The 19,653-nt window shown below is 40.2% G+C and overlaps 1 protein-coding gene across 1 annotated transcript in view; it reads right to left on the bottom strand.

Moving 5' to 3' along the window:
* uvrag (UV radiation resistance associated gene) overlaps positions 1-19,653 on the bottom strand; it is a 94,977-nt gene that overhangs the window by 73,491 nt on the left and 1,833 nt on the right. Inside the window, exons 2-6 of the mRNA XM_085469459.1 lie at positions 14,319-14,436; positions 13,943-13,977; positions 12,648-12,809; positions 10,792-10,866; positions 10,580-10,665 (exon numbers count right to left, since the gene is read on the bottom strand). Coding sequence (XP_085325585.1) covers positions 10,580-10,665; positions 10,792-10,866; positions 12,648-12,809; positions 13,943-13,977; positions 14,319-14,436 — 476 coding nt within the window. The remainder of the gene's footprint in view (positions 1-10,579; positions 10,666-10,791; positions 10,867-12,647; positions 12,810-13,942; positions 13,978-14,318; positions 14,437-19,653) is intronic.

Below are 19,653 nucleotides of genomic sequence, written 5' to 3'. Positions count from 1 at the left end.
TCATTGTGCAGTGTGTTTGTCATCCCTCCCCGTTTCTTTTTCTGACTTGGGTTGACCTTCATTGTTCCAGACCAATTGTTGAGTCTCTTAAACTGTAAAAGCTATTGAATAGTTCTGCCATTAAATAAGGACATAAACAATATTGAGAACATTCCTAATAATAAAAAAAGAGCAGCGAGAACAGACGGGTCAAGTTCTAAAGTACAGAAATACGACCGCAAAAGTTTAATCACTAATATTGTCTAATAATGGAAACAATACCGCCTGAGATCAAACGGCTCCAATAGACCTGAACCCAAGCGTGCCAGAGAGCAGAGAGAAACCTCAGCAGCCCCACTAATTAACTAAAACCACAAAGATGGAGGCCCACGTCCAAATTCCATGTCGCTGTCATCACTGAAATAGGAAACAGCAACATCAGTATACAAATGACAAGCAAGCACATTATTTAGACCATCGATCACAGAAGCATTTAGCTTCGGAGAATGTTTTCGTCAAGTCGCACAAAGATAGACAAAAACCCCCTCAGCACAACCCCTGGGACTCAACAACTCATCAACAGACGAAAATCCCACATGGTGGGAACTGGCAGCTAGCAATCCAACTGTCACTCTGGTGTTAAATCATCTGCTTCATGCAAAATGTGTCAGTGGCGTTCATACGCCATAAGCTATGATTGGACTATAATGGTTACAGTTCTATTTCCATGCACACAAAGTGACCCTTAAAAATGAAATTGCATACGGTTTGCCTCACTCTTAGAAGCCGTCCAGCATGGTTGGGTTTGATGTAGGGATCCAGTACTTGGGTCATATATTGTAACAAAGAGCTCATCAACTCCCTTTATTTGATTTGTGCACCAAGAGCAGTGCATCGATTGTCAGCTCTCATGTTAGCAATCGCTGGCCTCTAAGCTGATTCCAAAAAAAGGGAGTTGATGTTACAACAATGTTACAACAACCAACTCAAAAAGCTGTTTTACGGCCTGGTAGCAAGAACTGTTTTTGCCCCCTTGTGCAGCTTTTAGTGCAACTCTGTCCTAGAAAATGGACTTAGGGGCGTGGCTGCACAGAACGGTAGGTATCCCAGGATAGGCAGTTGGAACCAATCAGCATCCAGGCCTCATCCAGTACTTTGAGTCACCGAGTGTCACTGTGGGTGTGTTGCTGGTCTCTTTTATGGTATTTTTATCTAAATAATATTATGGCTTAATGTGCGGGACAGACCATCCAAGAGGTTTGGGCTTCATTCTCGGTGAGTGAAATTTTTGTGTTTTAATAGACTGTAACTTAAGTTCTTATCAGCTGTTAGGTGTGTCTGAGTATTGCGCACACACACGATGGAGTAATGCAGCTTGCTAGTATTAGCTGATAAATCAGCACTGCAACCTTTTATCCATATAAGGCAACTTCTGGCTCAAAGACAAAAGAAAACAAAAATAGAAAATGCTGTTCAAGTGCCTTACACATGAAATAATGACACTAGGTCTCTTCATCTAAATGAGGAATAAAGCATAATAATTTCAGACCGGGGAGGCTTTTTGTAATGAAAATATACTTCTTCAAGAACCAAAACAACAACAAAAACGCTTCTATAATGATGTAGATAGAGCTGTAAGTAGCTGTCCTGCAGGGGAACCACACCTCTTAGATTTTTTTAATCTGTCTGAGGTGACAGTGATAAGAGTTGTTGATAATCTTTTGAAAGATCAGGATGAATCTGTTTTGAAAGCTTCATCTGTTTAGGTGATAGCAGTGCGTTCCCTCAGGTGAGAGCTGTTATCTCCTCTCTCCTTTTCACGCATGTCTGCTCCATTATCTCTCCATGAGCCTCGGTCTGAAGCACAGCAATCACTGCAGCAGAGGGGAGGCAGGGGGTGTTCACGCTGTACGCTCTCAGTGGGTCTCTTTAAGATCCGAGTAACTGTCCAGCAAACACCAGCTCATGTGGCCATTGTTTTCATGCCTGACAACTCTGCTGTGGACACGCAGGAAGTTATGACTGAGGCTCTGCGCTCAACCCTTCGTAATGATAAACATCGGACAAACAACAGCATCTGCTCCTTGGATTCTAGATACGATGAGGTGTCGCATGAAACTCGCACCCAGATTTTTTTGATAAAAAAGAAGGCACTGTTGGAAACTCTGGGTAAAGGTTTACAGAATAAATTCAATAAATGCTAAGTATTTTTTGATAACAGGAAGGAAACTGGAGGGGAGGGGCTGCCTCCGTGCAACGCAGCTTTTGTTTTCTGTTCATTTACCTTTGCTGATTATATTGAAATAAACATTTGCAGCCATGATGTAGTCCTGAATCTGCACTTTTGTAAATGAGGACTGAGAACGAATCAGCAAATACAGATGTGTCATCTGGCTTACAAACAAGAAGGCACCTGGGAACATGTCGTTTCTCATCTGAAAGAACGTGAGAGCTAAACTTCAAGGGTGGCCTTGTGCTGCTCTGTTACTCGGGCAGACGACTCGAAAAGAGGACATCACTATGCAGTGGCTGTAGTTAGCTGAATCTTTTCTATCATTTGCATGTGCAGGCGATCTTTCAGCTTCTTACAATATCAAGTAGTAGAGCTGCTCTTGATTCTTTCAGGTTTCGTTCATCAGGAAACACTAAAACAAAATGACCGGAGCACAAATAGGTCTTAAAATTACAAATTCAACCTCAGATGAACAACAACATTATTTTACAACATGTCATTCTTTATTTAACAAAAACTACGCAGAAGCAGTTTGTGAAAAATGTAGTACGTCCTTACTGCTCCCGCTGGAATTAAGAGGGGAGAGAAGTAGCAAGGTGCTGCTAATCAAATCCACTCGGTTAATTGATAATTAAGTGTGCCTACTCCCAGAAAAGCAGAGGTTTTGGCAGTTTGAGTGTGGGAGTGTATGTTAACACAATGCCTTCCCAGGAGTGGATGTGCCAACAAATGGTCACACCGTGCAAAAAACCCAAGAGCAACACCTCAGACTCTAGAGGGTTCCTTTCCTTCGGGTACACGAGACCACAGTGGAGTCTGGCACAAGAAGGAGAAACAGATGTAAAGTGACTAAATGTATGTTGTGATTCGTTTCCTTTCCTGTGTGGTTCAATTAAATCTACGCCGAGGGCAACTCCTCAAAGTCTCCTGCAGGGGGAATCCAGTCGATTATGTGAGAGCTGTCAGTCAGCACCCTCTCAGCAGGCTTTTCTCTCTCTCACAATTTACATTTTTTTAAATCACCTATTTTTTCCTCACACTTTGTAATTTTTAAAAATATTTGGGTGTTTGGCTGGGTGGTTGATAACACGTTTCTGTGGTGTGACAAACACATTTCTTTCTGCTTTACACTGACTGTAAAGGAGTACTCACTGTGTGGCCTGCCCAGACTTCCACCTGTTTATCCCATGTAAGTGTACCCAATGCATTTGTCAAACAATCCTGGATCAAAGGAAACAAGCCCACAGATTAACGACTGTGCTGCATTCATTTCTAGCAACCAGCACAGGGTGAACAGGGCCGCCCAATTAACCCATTGAAAACAACAAATGGAGGGTAAGATCCCACTACACACCTCTGCCAGGGACAATACAGAGAACACAACGTAGGAAAATCACAGCAAACAACTCTTCTCGCCGCTGCCTATATCTCACAGCGAAAGAATGTCAACACATTTAACTACTTGCTATTCACATCACCTCTCCATTGTCTCCATCCACATGGACTGAAAGATAAGATTACTGCTGAGAAGTTTCTTTGGCGAGCCCGTGTATGTGCTTCTCCTGCTCCGGGCTGGTGTTTTTGTGGGGATCTGTTGCTATAAGCCATGTTTACACGAGCTACAACAAAGATGCAGGGAAGCCAGAGAGATCTCGAGGAAAGATATGTTTAGTCTTGAAAGGGTCAAAAAGGGGTCAAGCATTTAGACAACTCTGGAAGGCTGGATTGCCGTGATGAGTCACAAGTGTAGGCTCCTTACGCTGGTCTTACTCTAAAAGTGTCAAATTATTAGTTATGCTCACTTAGGCTGGTGTAATTAGCCTTTTTCTTTTTTAAAACGTCCGAACGCTGTTAGTCAAAGCTTGCACTCTTTTGTTTAAGAAGCCAGGAAACAGAAAGAGAGACTATAGCTTAGTACTGTACATGTGGAAGGAGTAATCCTTACGTCAACAAGCTGAGATAAAAGCCTGCAATGCTAGGCACACACCAGAGGGGCTGTAACGCTGCAGACAGTGAGAGAAAATCGGACGAGTAATGGGCAGCGTCAGGAACAGCAGACAAACTGGAAACATGGATCTCTGGAGGAAGCAATCTCAGGCTGAAAGATGTGTTTCGGAGGACAGGCAGTGAGGTAAATAACTGAAACAAAATGACACACGCAGCATATCTGAAATAACGATTGGTCGTGTTGCTCCAGAGGAATGAAACAACCAGCAGGCTTGCTGACCTCAGGGGCTGCCTGCAGGAAAGCATTAGCACCTCAACAGTCTCTGAAGGCACGAAGCCCCTCCCCCCATTGAGTTCAGCAACACTGTGCACGGCTTCCGTTGACACACACCGTACGTACATGTAGTCCACGTACGAGCATACGCAAGGAAGTCAGGAGACAACATGTGGCTCTGACCACCAAGAAGAAGAGAAGCCTCCCTTTTAGGCTTTGGGCGTTTGAGACATTATGCTAACCTGTGAAAAGTTCTGCTCCAAGAACCATGTTTACCATGTGTCACATCATCATAAGGCCAGCAGGGTTTACAAGTGCATGACTCTTTAAACTGGTTTCAGAGAGCAGGGACCACGACGTGCACACTCTCACTTCACACTACTTCGGTGTGACACAAGTTTAAACTGCAAAACAATTAGAATCATGAGTTGGTGATATCAAAATTAAAACCAAGCTACAAGCTTCCACCCTGTCCTACCAAATAATTATTCCACTTACAAGCATACTTGGGGGGTCAAAGAATATCTGAACCTTTATTAATAGTCTCTACATAAAGGGGGGGCTTTGTTGAACAGCTGTCACATTTTTTTTCTACCCACACAGGGGCCTTGCTCTTTGTAGGATGTGGCCTGCCCTCTATCACAGCCTCACTGAAAGAGACAGGCGTTTGCTGATTGATGATCTGTTTGCTCCCTCTTCATCTCACCATATGAGAGGTGTTGTGTTGGCTAGCTCACATCAACATGTTACTCACACAAGCGAAGGGTGCTGGAGCCAGGCCGAAAAAGCACACTATGAATCTGCTGACAAATTACCGCCATTTATCAAGATCAGCAAGCTCTCTGTGAAGCCGCCCTCATCAATTTCCATTAACACACAGCATTAACAAAGACACGCTGCGCCGGGCCAGAAAGGAGAGCCGGAGAGAGCTGGGCCAGATCTCGACACTGTGGGTGTTTGCAGTGGACATGCACAACTGCTGTTTGAAGACATTTTTTTTTATATATATATATTTTAGATGAGCAAAGGTGAACACCACCCTTCATATATATATATATATATATATATATATATATATATATATATATATATATATATATATATATATATATATATATATATATATATATATATATATTAGATGAGCAAAGGTGAACACCACCCTTCATCTCACTTCATCATCAAACAGCTCCAGAAACTAAGCATACATCCTTATATGCCATTGGGGGTGGGGACTACAATAGTGCACCATGTCTGATGAGTCATGTTATAGTACATAATAATAATAAATCATGTGCATGTGAATGCACCAAGCCAAAAAAAACACTGACAGAGGTGGAAGCTGCAGACAGAGCAGTGTGAGGAAATAGAAGGGATCAACCCACAAGAGTGGGCAAGATATCGCGAGTTAAGAAATCAAGTAACTAAACTGAATAGGCACAAGAAGAAAGAATATTATCAACTTAAGCTCAAGGAGGCCAGTAAGGACAGCAAGAAGGTGTGGAAAGTTTTAAATAATATAATGGGTAGAGATCTTGCTCCGGTGGTGTCTCACATCTACACGGGTGGAACGTTTATAAGTAAAGCTAAGGACAATTATTTTGTGAATTATTACAGCAATAAAATAACAAATTTAAAATCTAATATGAGCAGAGGCGATCCCACCTTATCACGTCGTCTTATACAGGATGTTATCGTGAATAATAAGCAATGCCAATTTAAGTTTGAGGCAGTGAGTGTGGAGATGGTAGAGCGCTTATTGATATCACTTCCTGACGATACATCCTCCGGCTCTGATAACACAGACAGCAAACTGCAAGTTTGTGTCCCTTCCTATATGTCCCATATGTAATAGATCTTTGGCATGCAGCTTATTTCCATTGCAGTGGAAAGAATCGAAAATAATTCCCATCCCTAAAAACAAGAATGACGTTTTTAATGGTGTCAATAGCAGATCTATTAGTCTGCTCCCCGTTCTAAGTAAAATTATGGAGAGGATTGTCTATGAACAAATTCAACATTACCTAACAGAAAACCAGTTACTCGCTCAGTTTCAACATGCCTACAAACCTGGTTATTCCACCAGCTCAGCTCTCAGTCACATGACAGATAACTGGTACAAATATCTAGATAATGGGAATTTGGCCGGGGTGGTATTTTTGGATTTTAGTGCTGCATTTGATATGATAGATCATGATCTTTTGATAGATAAACTAAAATGTTATGGATTTTCACCAGCTGCTTTGTGCTGGATGGAAAGTTATTTGTCTGGAAGAAGGCAAAAGGTTTATTATAACGGTTATTTCTCGGAGGGCTGTGAAATGAACTGTGGTCTACCCCAAGGCAGCTGCCTCGGTCCACTTCTCTCTTCAGTCTTTACAAACGATCTGCCGTACGTCCTGGATAAATCTCATCTTGTAATGTATGCTGATGACTCCACCGTGTTTTATTCAGCCAGTAGCTACTCTGAATTGACCAGCGTGTTACAACTAGATTTGCTGAACGTGTTTGACTGGATAAGTAAAAACAACGTGATTTTAAACGTGTTTAAATCCAAAGACATGTTAATAGGAAGTAGAGGACGCTTAGTCAACAGCCCACAACTAAATCTTTCCATAGCTGGATCGGTATTAGAACAGGTCACCCAGACTAAATTACTTGGTGTTACCATAAACCACCACCTTTCATTGTCTCAGCACATCAACTCTGTTATTAAGAAAATGGGACAGGGCATAGCTATAGCTAGGAAATGCTCCTTTTATATTACTTCTTCAGTTATGAAAGATGTCATTAATGCACTAGTGTTATCTCATCTAGAGTACTGCGCAGTCATTTGGTCAGCAGCTAATAAGACAGATCTGAACTTCAGTTAGTCCAAAATAGGGCGGCCAGATTAGTGTTAAGGTGTTCATATTATACAGATATTGATAAAATGCGCGGTAAACTTTCTTGGCTTTCTGTACAAGTTAAATTATACTATGGCTTACTTGTATTTTTAAAGAAAGCAATACTGGTAAACACACCACACTTTTTTATGCTCAGTTGCAGTATCCAGATGAAATACATAATCATGCCACACGATTCTCAACTAACCACAATTTAGTGACTCCTCGAGTTAAAGGTAACTTTTTGAAAAACTCTGTTATATTTAAAGCATCTTTTCAGTGGAATAAGTTGCCTTATGCAATTAGAGAATTGGCTTCTATTCATAATTTTAAAAATCACCTAAAAGCCTATTTAGGCAGTTTTTAATTTATTTGTAAAAATTGTAGAGGGTAATGTCACTTGTAATGGAAATTGTGTATTTTGTTTGAGTGTTTTTTATATTTTTTAATATTTACATGCTTATATTTTCAGAATTGTAAAACCTTATTGTGGATGTAAGAGCCAAATTATGTGGATATTTTGCATCCAATTCATTGTGTAACATTTTATTCGATGGTATTTGATGGTTTGGGCCCCAGGAAGACTAGCAACCCCTGTTGTGGAAGCTAATGGGGTTCCTTAAACAAATAAACAAACCTAAGTGTGGTAAACCCCACAGATCCCATGTGGTGTGGATAGAAAGAAGAGGATGGAGACGAAGGCTACGATAATAGAAGAAGCCAGAGCAGAGGTCATAAAAGTTGTGATTCAAACTGGGCTTTTTCTCCTTCAAGCTGCTGGAGAGTAGAGCAGGGCGATATGGCCAAAAATATTTATCATGATATATATTTGAAAATTTGCGATAACGATATAACCAACGATATAATTGATGCGAGACAAAATACAACTCCACAACATTACTAGCGCAAAAAGACAACCTTCCATTTATTTTCACTTAAACAAGAAGCTGGTTTTTATGTACATTAAAGCTTTATAAAAATGTAACAGTGCAAATGCAAATTCCTTGCTGAAAGTTTAACCAAAAGGCATTTCCAGTAGAAATGGGCTGACATAAGAGGTGCTTTGCAACATTAAACTGCAGTGTGCAGTACGTATTTTTCGGACCATAGGGTGCCCAGGATTATAAGGCACATTACGCGAAACAAAGCAGTCAGATAAATCAAACTTTATTAAACTCATTCTTCTTGCTTCCTCCACTTCTGTACCATTGATTCATTAATGTTGAATTCTCTGGCAGCTGCTCTATTCCCATGTTGTTGCAGTATATTAATGACTAACCTCGTATTGTGGATGGATTATCTCAGTTGTTCTCCTGAGTGAAGTTTGGTCCGTTTACAGCATCCTGCCATGCGATTGCATTTGTCTCTAACCATGAAGAACCTTCACGTTAACTTTTATAAGTGGAAAAGTGTTAGTGTTCGTCCTCCAGCTTCACTGTTTATGTTATGCTAACATAGCTGTGTCGCTAGCGATCACGTAGCACATTATTATATACCAGCTAGCCCAACTTCAGTAACCCTACAAACGTCACTGCTGTTTAGTTTCCTGTCTTCATTTATGTTGGAAGTGATAGCAGAGCTGTACGTTTGATTTTTTTCAGAAATCTCTCAGTCAGAACATGCTATATCATGCTTAGGTAACTAGCGAAACTAGCGAGCTAACTTCTGCTAGCTTCCTGCTAACTTCTAACTCCGTTAAATGTAATACATTTTGTTTTCATGGATGCCTGGAAGTTAAACTTCATAGTTACACCTGGTAAAGCAGCAATGCTGATCGTTTTATTAAAGATGAAAGAATTTAGACAGTTTTTAACTCTTAGTGATGCTGCAGTGTTTGTTTGACCTGAAGCATACGGAGTTTAGGACCCAGATTACTCCCAGATTTAAGTCGTGTATCTGACGGACAAACACCAAACCAGTTCCACATCACTGAAGTTGCACCATTTTTACAAACCAATTCTGGTTCATCTGTTTCACTCAACAATCGGCCATGTGCGTATGAAAACAAAGGCACTGCGCATGCGCGTTTTACTCATATTCTATCGCGATATTTCATTTTCCTATCGTAACATTATACCGGTATTACCGTGAACGGTATAATATGGCCCAGCCCTACTGGAGAGGCGATGGTCTCCACTCATATAACCATAAACCATGACCACTTCTAGACTGTTAAAGTTCAGACAGCTTTGGCATAACTCCATTTACTTGACATTGCAAAGGCCTGTGACGCATTTATGGCCCCTTATTTAATTCTTAAAGGAGGAAAATCTTAGTGCAAGCCTTCATAATGCACCTAATGACAGGACCGTTATCTTATTTTGGAAACATCTAACTTGAAACTTTCCAAATATATATTTATTTAGACAAAACTGGGGGTAATTACACGATCGGTAAACAGAGGGTTTCCCCTTGGGGAAGCCCTGGTGATTCTGTAAGTGCTGTTTACGTTCTACCACATTTAAATATAAATGCAGAACAACAAGCCTGTTTGTCAACAGATGCAGCCGGCCCTTATGTCTCAAGTTCCTAATTACTGAACCAGGGTTTCTCCCAACAACTAGCAACTTACTCGGCAAATTTTTGTCTCCCTCCTGTGGCGTAAAAATGCATTGCAATCCTTTTTACACTCCATATCCTCAAGTACCCCACAACCACAAGACTGCCACAGACCTAATGAAAAGGTGATTAAAATCTGTAATTCAATAGTTTTATTTTGTCTGAGACCAACAGTGTTCACTCTGGGATGTATGAGTTACTACCAAGTTGCAGAGCTTCCCTCACAACGACTCTAAAATAAAACTTGTCCTCTGGCACCATCTGCTGGACAGCAAATACCCAAGTAAAACCCACAAAAGGCAAGTAAAACACAGGAAATGTATTGAAAATATTTATGATAAAAGCAAGAAAGACCTATTTAATAAAAGTAATAATAATAATAAGAAGAAGAAGAAGAAGAAGATGGCCTCGCCCCTTCCTGTTAAAAGAGGTTTTTCCTTCCCACTGTCACCAAAGTGCTGCTCATAGGGGTCATATGATTGTTGGGTTTTTCTCTGTATGTATTATTGTGGGGTCAACCTTACAATATAAAGCGCCTTGAGACGACTGCTGTTGTGATTCAGTGCTGTATAAATAAAACTGAATGGATCTATTTGTCAGCAGAAGATGCTCCCCATAAAAAGTGATTCACTACATTTGATTTAAGGCCAGCTCCATAAAATGAATATGAGATGCGACAATGCTGCACAGCTTGAATCTTACCTGAGCAGAGAAAAAACGCTGTACGAGTTCCTGACTGAACTCTGGTCAACCTGAAGCAGGCTGTTTTTCTTACGCTCCGACTGATCCTGAAACAGCCACATGTCTGAGTTTCAGCGCAGAAGCCAAACAACGTCGAAACAATGCTAACAAGATTTGAACTTGGTATTCTATTGTCATGCAAGAAGCTTTAGAAAACAGGCGAAAGGACATACCTTCTGATCAAAGTCAGCTGCATAATAGCCATCATTCAATCCAAATATGATCTCATTTGGATTTCTGGATCGAATCTGTGGACAAAGCAGGGCAGAAAAGGCTGATTGTACGGGGACAGAGTCTCAGAACAAAGGACGGCTGCATCTGGATGTGCATGAGACTGTGCTGTTTACCAACCTCCAATGCAGTCTGGATTTGAATAAATTGGAATAACATTGAGTTCTTCATCAGCATTTGAACTGCATTTACTATTTTGATGAAGGCTTTGAATGGGCCAAACTTTTCACGCAAAGAGCCAAACAGACAGCTAGATTCTGAAGCTCTAAATCACATTTTCACATGCAGACATTTCATATTACTACTGAATCAATGCAGCATGTGGCGCATTACACTAATGAGCAGCCTGCTACATAATCACTGGTTGTTTCCCTACCACTGACATATATGTGGCATGCACGGGAAAAGAGAATTGTATTGAAGACGATGAGGAAGAGAATTGCAATTTTCTTTGATTACTGTCAAAATATAAAGCACTAAGCATTTGTTACACTGATGGAAGTTATTTACAATCATGTAATGTAACGTATATACGCTCGGTGCATTTTTAGATGATTTAACTCTGAGTGAAAGAACATTTGGTGTAACCGAATAAAAGAGTGAACTGACGCAACGACAGACAGTCACAATAATCATTTTACCTAATGTTAGCAACTAGATGACATTACAGTAAAATAGGCACCAATAAATTTATTCTATATGACTGAAAGTAATTTAGAAAGTTTAATGTTTGGGGACTTGTATTTCTAACCACAGTTTGTTTCTACTGCGATTATTCACATTTAATAATGTGCATGCAGTACTTAAACTTATTAGACCACATAGAGAAAAATATTGAACATATTTTAGAAAGTTTAAACTAAAAGCATGTTGTTATTTATTAAGCAAATAAACTGAATTCATTTACTGTTACACCCAATCACACTGGACTTCTTTGATGATTTTTTAAAAATGGAAATAAATCACTGTAACTCAGCATCTTAATAAAAAATAAATAAATGTTTCTTTTCTTAAACAGTAAATTTGAAAATTATTTTATAACAATAGTAACTATATTTTAGCATTACAAATATCATTTTGATTAAAGAGTTTGCTCATAAATGCCAATTTAAATGACAGAAACATTAAAAAAAATTTATTTTGTAAATACTAAAACTGTTCATTAAGGCCAGCTGTGCCATAAATCTTACACCAACAATCAGTTTGTTAAGCACTGCATATAAGACCCCTTTAAATTGACAGAAAGATTTCCATTTAGTGAACTACTTAGTTTTCATGTTCAAATATTTAGAAATTAAAACTCAAACGCAGATCCAGAGTTAAATGTTCAACTCCAAACATGGCTCACCCCACATTCACTCGCTCACAGCAGTGAGCATCACCTCAGCCTTGCTACCTTTGAACTAGATTCATCCACTTGTATAAATTCCAAGCAGATGAAAAATATTTCATACACAGAACTGTGCAGCCGAGTCCAAGTGATCATTTTACACATAAACTTGCTAAGAGCACAGCAACAGCCCTGCTCATAACTACTGATATGTCATGAAGTAACGTAAACCACATGGACAGAACGGAAATGCATGCATCGCGCTCTTAGAAGGATTTAATTACACATTCAGCTATTCAACATTTAACACATGTGTCAGATCATATCCAACAAATCCTTTGTAAAGATCAAAACTGTACTATTAGATTTTTGCAGTAACAATTCACTTTTTCAAAAGCCACACAGAAAGCCTCAGGAAAAATTATATATTGTGTTGCTACTTTGTTGCTCTTGGGTGTGTTTGCTGACCTGCTGCCCCGTGTATCTGAGGCCGTCCAAATTAACCTTCCATTCGATGAGGAGCTGGTACTGTTCCTTCTGCCCTCCCCAGATTCTCACCACAAAGCAAGACACTGAGGTGTCCAGAAGGTCTGGGAGCATGCCAAAGTCCAGGCTCCGCCAAGTTGGATTCTAACAAAGATCCACAAACACACACATTTCAAAAGGAACAGCAGTCACATCTTAAATCTTTTCTACTTTCTGACTTTTTGTTTTTAATGGGAGGATAGGTTCAAGAGTTTGAAATAAAAATCTGAGAGCAAAATTTATGTTACCTCTTAAATCCATACAGTGATCCTTAACCACTGCAGAGTAACTGAATCATTCTGTTCTGCATTAACCTTAAAGTCTGATCCCCATTTCTGTTTGTAGTCTGTCCCTGAACGTTCAGAACGACAGCATGACCGCTGGTTCAGCGGCACACAACTGGAGTCATTTACATCATTTAACTATGTACCATTTCCCTTCATCATACAGAAAAATCTCTTTTTCCCTGGGTAACTTTCATGGACAGGCAGGAGAGGAAGGCCAAAAGCAGAAGTACAATCCACAGGTGAAGATAAGAACTAGCATTAGAAGCAGAGGGGAATGAAAACAGGAAGAGCAACAGGAAACAGTTCCTTATATGAGCGATGACAGGAAGGAGATGGAATAGCCGAGAACGCCAGCACAGATGTTAAATAAAACAGGAGGAAGTTGTGCTGGGAGACGACAGGAGTCATGACTCCTGAAGTGCATTACACTGTCTGTCTGCTGAAGGTACTGACGAGTACGCCTGGAAAGCAGCTTAGGTCAGCTCATGGCTCGGCAGCAAGCCCAAACAGTAATTGTAATTGGCTACGTCTGTAGTTTTGTGCATAGCTGTGTCTGCATCACAAATAAAAGTGGAAATTTAAAAAAAAAAAAAAAAAAAACCAAAACCACACACAACGACAAGGTAATACGACACAGCACGGTCATTTGCACAGCTTAATGATGCATGCAGGCCAAAAGAAAAAGCTGTTTAAGAGAAACACGGATCAAATTTTATTCATGCCGACACACGCCTGATATTTTATTCAGCAAATCATGTTAAACAAGAGCTGGCTACATGTGTGACTGGCAAGAAGGGATCAGATAAATGCCAAGCTTAGCATTCATAAAATACAGCACTGCTTCGCTGCTCGTAATGAGTACATTCTCCAACAGCAGGCTACAGGAAATGACAACATACTGGACCTATCCCAGAACGCGGAGAGGAAGCGTCTGAGGGTTAGTTTACTCACCAGTGAGTCTCGTATGACTTCACTCTTGTAAAAATCTAAGAAACATGAAAGAATGTTGATTAATGCACAATAAACAGGAGGAACTAAACCCTGAACATGTTTTGCTGAAGCTCAGCTGGACACCAGTTACACAAATCTATCACATACAAATTTTGCACTGACTGCATGTTCCAAAATCAGAGGAACGGTACAGTGTTAGTGCCACTTTCAAATGCATTTGCCTGAGATACTAAACTACAACTTGCTGCAAGTACAAAATAAATATAAATATGCGCACTGCCCATTTAACTTTATTTAAAAGCCTCTTGATAAAAAAAAAAAAAAATTGTACAGGATAAACATGATCAGTAGTGTGTGAGAGGACTTTAACACCGACCTCTAGAAATGCGGTCTCCTATACAAAGGTGGAGGGTGAAGTACGTGTCCAGCAGTGGAGAGCCATTCCTGTTGACAATGTTTCTGGCTGCGATGCTCCGAAGATGACGCAACCGTCTCTGTTTGCCAGGAGGAAATAGAGAGGGAGAGAGACAATGAGAAATAGTGACGATTATTGATAACAGAGTTCTGTAACCAGCTTAATTTGGCTCATGTGATTGGTCAAATCTATCCCACATATAAAACAGCCGTCCTTTCTCATGCACAGAGGCAGCATAAGTAATGGAGGCGTTACTCATCTTCATTGTAACATTATGTCAGTCATCAGTTACTTTTTAAATCAATCCAGCAACACTTTAAGACTGGATTGTTTGAAGTTTTTGAAGTCAAGGACTTTGTTAGTGAACAGTCTTTTCAATCTACTAAAAATCTCATGTCTTGATCTAAAAGATTCCTGGGAAATCTTTTAGATCAAGCGCTTTTCGAGACCCTCAAAGCACTTTACAATTCCACTATTCATCCACACACTGGTGGAGGCAGCTACAGTTGTAGCCACAGCTGTCCGGGGGCAGAATGACAGAAGCGAGGCTGCCATATCGCGCCATCGGCCCCTCTGGACGGCACATCCTACAGTCTAACCTTTCCCTTGAATGGCCGGCCCACCTCCTTCCTGCAGCCATAGCGAGGACAAATCTAAGTCATGGGATTTCCCAAAAGATTAACGACTTCAAAAACAAACAAATGATTGTTCTCCAGGGGACTTTTAACCCTCTCCTTATTAATTTTATAATGTACATTTCTCAACAGGAAACATGGACCACATGGAAAACAAAAATAAAACAGCAAAATTATTCAAAACAGTTCAAACATCAGAGTCCTCTCAGACTACGCTCGAACAGAAGAGCACTGCAAAGTTGACCGCATGTTATAAAACGACCATACAAGTCTGATGGTGACACGTGGCTTGTAATCTGGGTGACTAGGTGGTCACAAGCCTTCTGTTATTCATGAGCATGCAGACATTATTTTGGATCAGGCGTGGGTAACTCCAGGCCTCGAGGGCCGGCGTCCTGCAGGTTTTAGATGGGTATTTGATCCAACACAGCTGATTCAAATGGCTAAATTACCTCCACAACATGTCCTGAAGTTCTCCAGAGGTCTGGTGATGAACTCATCATTTGATTCAGGTGTGTTAACCCAGGGTGAGATCTAAAACCTGCAGGACACCGGCCCTCGAGACCTGGAGTCGCCAACCCCTGTTTTACAGAGTGGACTGACCAAACTAAAGCAGATACGACAGGTAGCCCTGATAAGAAAACACACTTGAATGCCAGTTTATTAAGTACAGACAGTTAAAACTGATGCCAACTTTATGCAAGAGGCTTCCAACAAATCCCCACTCTCATACATTTAAAAATAAACGTAAGCTTTTTTCATATATGAACTGCAGCACTGAAAACTAAACCCAGACACGTATAGGTGAGAATGCAAATGTTCGAATAAGTGGGACAGGACAAATGGTCCTAAAAGCTCTTCTGATTGCCCAAGAAGTTTATGTAATGTGACATTTATGCATGAGAGGGTAGTGCAAATAAGTGTCAAGTTATTTCAAATTGGTATCATGTGTACTGCATACTGAGACAACTCCCACACATAAACCAAACTCAGTATTTCCAGTCATCTGAAGTGGATTATCTCCTCTTATTAACTACACGCAAGGGACCTTTTGGTCACACACATAAAAAAGTGTGACCGAAAAGTTCCTAGAATCTACGTGCCATATAAATCTAAAATGACTTAACTAAATGCAATTTTCCCTTCAAAGTTTTCATGTCATGCACTACTGGACCAGTTTCTGGACTGCTGCTAATTTAAACTCCCAAGTACCAGTTTTGCCCATGTGTACCGAGTGGGATGCAAATGCATGTAAGGTGGATTCATGGACCTCAAACTCCCCTGAATTTATGTCATGGATCATAGCTGCTGATGAGAGCTGAATCTCAGGTTATGGCCCAGAGATAAAGCGACAGTTTTCACTTAGTCCACAGTAGTCAACCCCGAAAACAGTGCATCAGGTCAAAGTGCATGCTTGTTGTTTGCTTTTCACAATTATAGTATATATACACACACACACACACACACACACACACACACACACACACACACACACTTTGTGGAGTACTCAAAGTATTCAAAACTGCTCAGTTAAAACATGTATTATCTAGCCTGAGATTAGCACTGATTATAACCTGTAAAGTGAGTCAGTGTTTACTCAGTAAACAAGTAAACCAGTAAGGTCACAGAGTTTCAAACTCCCTTCTAAACTGGAAAGATTGGTGCACATTTAAGAATTTAAATGATGTCCCATTACAATTTCGCATTAGCGTACCAATAAAGTAAGCTTCACTCATGCCACCAATAGGTCGACTGTCCCACCAGGAAATAGAAGATTCTGGTGCTATGGAACTGTCAAAGATGCCGACACTGATTCCGCTTCTAGGGGCGTCTGATCGTAGTGTGGTTTATCCTGTCTATGAGAGGCTACTGAGACAGAAGAAAGACCCTACACTGACATGACAATGTGTGGCCGGGCTGCTTTGACTGCACTGTATGGGAGGTCTTTGAGAGTGCTGACATTAATGATCACACTACACATGTGACTGATTATATTCATTTCTGTGTGGACTCTGTGGTCCCAACCAAAAGGATTAAATGATGCGAATGACAACCCTTGGGTGTCAAACAAGTTCAAAGACCTTATAAGACAAAAATGCTTTCAGGAGCTACAATGATACAGCCTGAAGGGACCTTTAGTACAGTTAAAAGACAGAAGGCACTTTGTCATCAAGAAAGCCCAGAGATGCATTACTCTAACAACCAATGCCCCACATAAGGATAGGGGATAGGCTTCGCTTGACCTGCATGGTCGAATCTGAAGATTTTTAGATCATCTCAGTCTTGTGATACTAAATATTTAAATTTGGAAAGTATCCATAATTGTTCCTGTTCCTAAATCTCCTAGACCTTCAGGTCCCAAAGACTTTAGACCTGACCTTTCATCACTGGTCTTGTACATGGGATCATAAACTTGGCATCAAAGAGACCGCTGCAATTTGCCTACCAACCCTGTATGAGGGTGATTTATTGAACTATTTTACGTATTGCACACACTACTTGTATTTGTGGCCATTTCCCCGCCTTTTAACTACGAGTTGGGTTAAAAAATTGATCTTTAATTGATGAAAATTGGTCTTTAAGTCTGACGTCATTAGCCGTTTCCAAGTCCAGATCTTATAAATGGGCTAAACTTCAGTCAGGAGAACAACTGAGATAATCCATCCACAATACCAGGTTAGTCATTACTATACTGCTGCATGGGCTGGAGTTACATCGTAAGGGTTTAAAAACTGAGCTTTAAAAGTAACAGTGGTAATAAAAACCGAGAGAGGCCAACAGTGATCACTGACTGTTTTAGGGGCTTGTTCAGATTAAACAGAACAAGATACAAAGCATTAAAACATGTTTAAAACACAACAGACTTATTAAACACAGAGTAGTTTGGACCCAGAAGCAGGATTCATCACATCATCACTTAAAAACCGGATTGTGATAAATAGCATGGAGGTATTCTATTGATATAGAGACGCCAAATCTCCGTATTATTTAAATAAAATACTCTGGGAATACTACAAACAAGAGGGTTAATCTCATGCACCATCATCCTTCAGGAAGGTTAGCTGAGCAAACATACATGAAATCAGTGCAACCAAGAAAACCATGCAACACTGGACACACTTAGCTTGACAGAGCATATCACAACATGTTTAAAAAAAGTAATAATCCCAATATATCGTATTGTGAGTCAAGTATTGTGATGATATTGTATTGTGGGGTGTCTGGTGATTCCCACCTCTACTTTTAACAGTTTTACTGAGTATTTTAACAGATAAAAGGGAAACAGAATTTTCACTTCTGTCTTGTTTAGCTTTCGAGATCAAGGATTTCCCTGGTAGTTAAACCAGAGTAGGAACTTTACTTTCAGACAAACTGACAACTTCCACAGGCTCCCCTCAGGACCGTGTTTTCTCTCTTGTGTTGTTTATTTGGTACACCAATTCCTGCACAAACACTACTACCACTTCAGTGAATCTCCTACATGATGGAAAGGAACAGCAGGGACCAGATCCGGACCATTTCATTAAATGCTGTGAGGTCAGGCCTTGTTCTCAACGCAGCAAAGATTTCAGGGGGCAACAATCATCCCAGCACACTATCACCAAACAGCTGATCCAGTCTGTGACTGAATATCAGTACCTAGGGGTTATTCTTGACCACATGTAAAGAACTTTTCAAGGAAACTTGTATCTTTCAAAGCGGGCTCTAAAATGCTCCACATGTTCTACTGTGCTTTTACTGAAAGTGTTCTGACTTTCTTAATCTTTTGTTGGTTTGGAAATCCCTCTGAGGAACACTAAAAATCTGTAAGAAAGACAGTAACAGCATGAAGTGAATTGCATTACAGAGTTAGGAACGCATTTATAGTTATGGTGTTAGATGTTAGGCAAATACTGTTGTGGGTGACGAGAGGCATCCATTTGCCTCTTCTTTTAAAGTGAAACCATCTGGGTGGCGCTATTACCCCCTGTGCTTACAAAACACAGGCCAAACTGTAATTTATTCCTCACGGCACTTAATAGAGCATTTGTAGCAACAGATGTAGAGGGTACCAATAACAAGGTTGTTGGATCAATCCGCAGTTCATATTTTGAAATATACTGAACCCCAAGTTGTTCCCAATGCATCCATCAGGGTGTGTGTGAATGTTAAGAGTGCATAAAGCGTTTAGGTATAGATAAAAACAGGGTTTGGATGCATTTGATTGGGTGAATGAGGCTTGTAGCAGAAAGTGCTTTGAGTGCTCAAAGTGAGTGGAAAGGCACTATACAAGTACCAGTCCATTTACCAGTTCAATTTTTAAACATGGGAAACACATACGTTTCCCAGCTAGTTTGGACAAATCATCCTGTAAGGTCCAATGAAAGGGTCTTGATGTATTGTATGCTTTTATGCTGATGTGTTTGTTCTTTGTTGGTGTATGGAAATGCCACGTGGTTTCTGCAATCCAATTTTCTCATCATGACAAAGGTATTTATCCATCTAGGTCTCATGTGGTTAAAATGAATGTGCATATAGCCTGCATTAAGAGGTCATCATCAGGTTTTTTAATGAGATCACAGATAAACAAGAGGACCCATGTTAATTAAACAAATACAAAGGAAAAGTGTTTTAAATGAAATCTCTGATACTTTTTAGCAATTTATGGCCCAAACACAAAG

Source organism: Copadichromis virginalis, linkage group LG10, assembly GCF_057382275.1.
Source record: "Copadichromis virginalis isolate Kocher_CV1m ecotype Utaka linkage group LG10, C_Virginalis_male_GT1.1, whole genome shotgun sequence".
NCBI lineage: Eukaryota > Metazoa > Chordata > Actinopteri > Cichliformes > Cichlidae > Copadichromis > Copadichromis virginalis.
The sequence above is the reverse complement of the archived record's forward strand: the minus strand, read 5'-3'. Positions and strand labels throughout refer to the sequence as shown.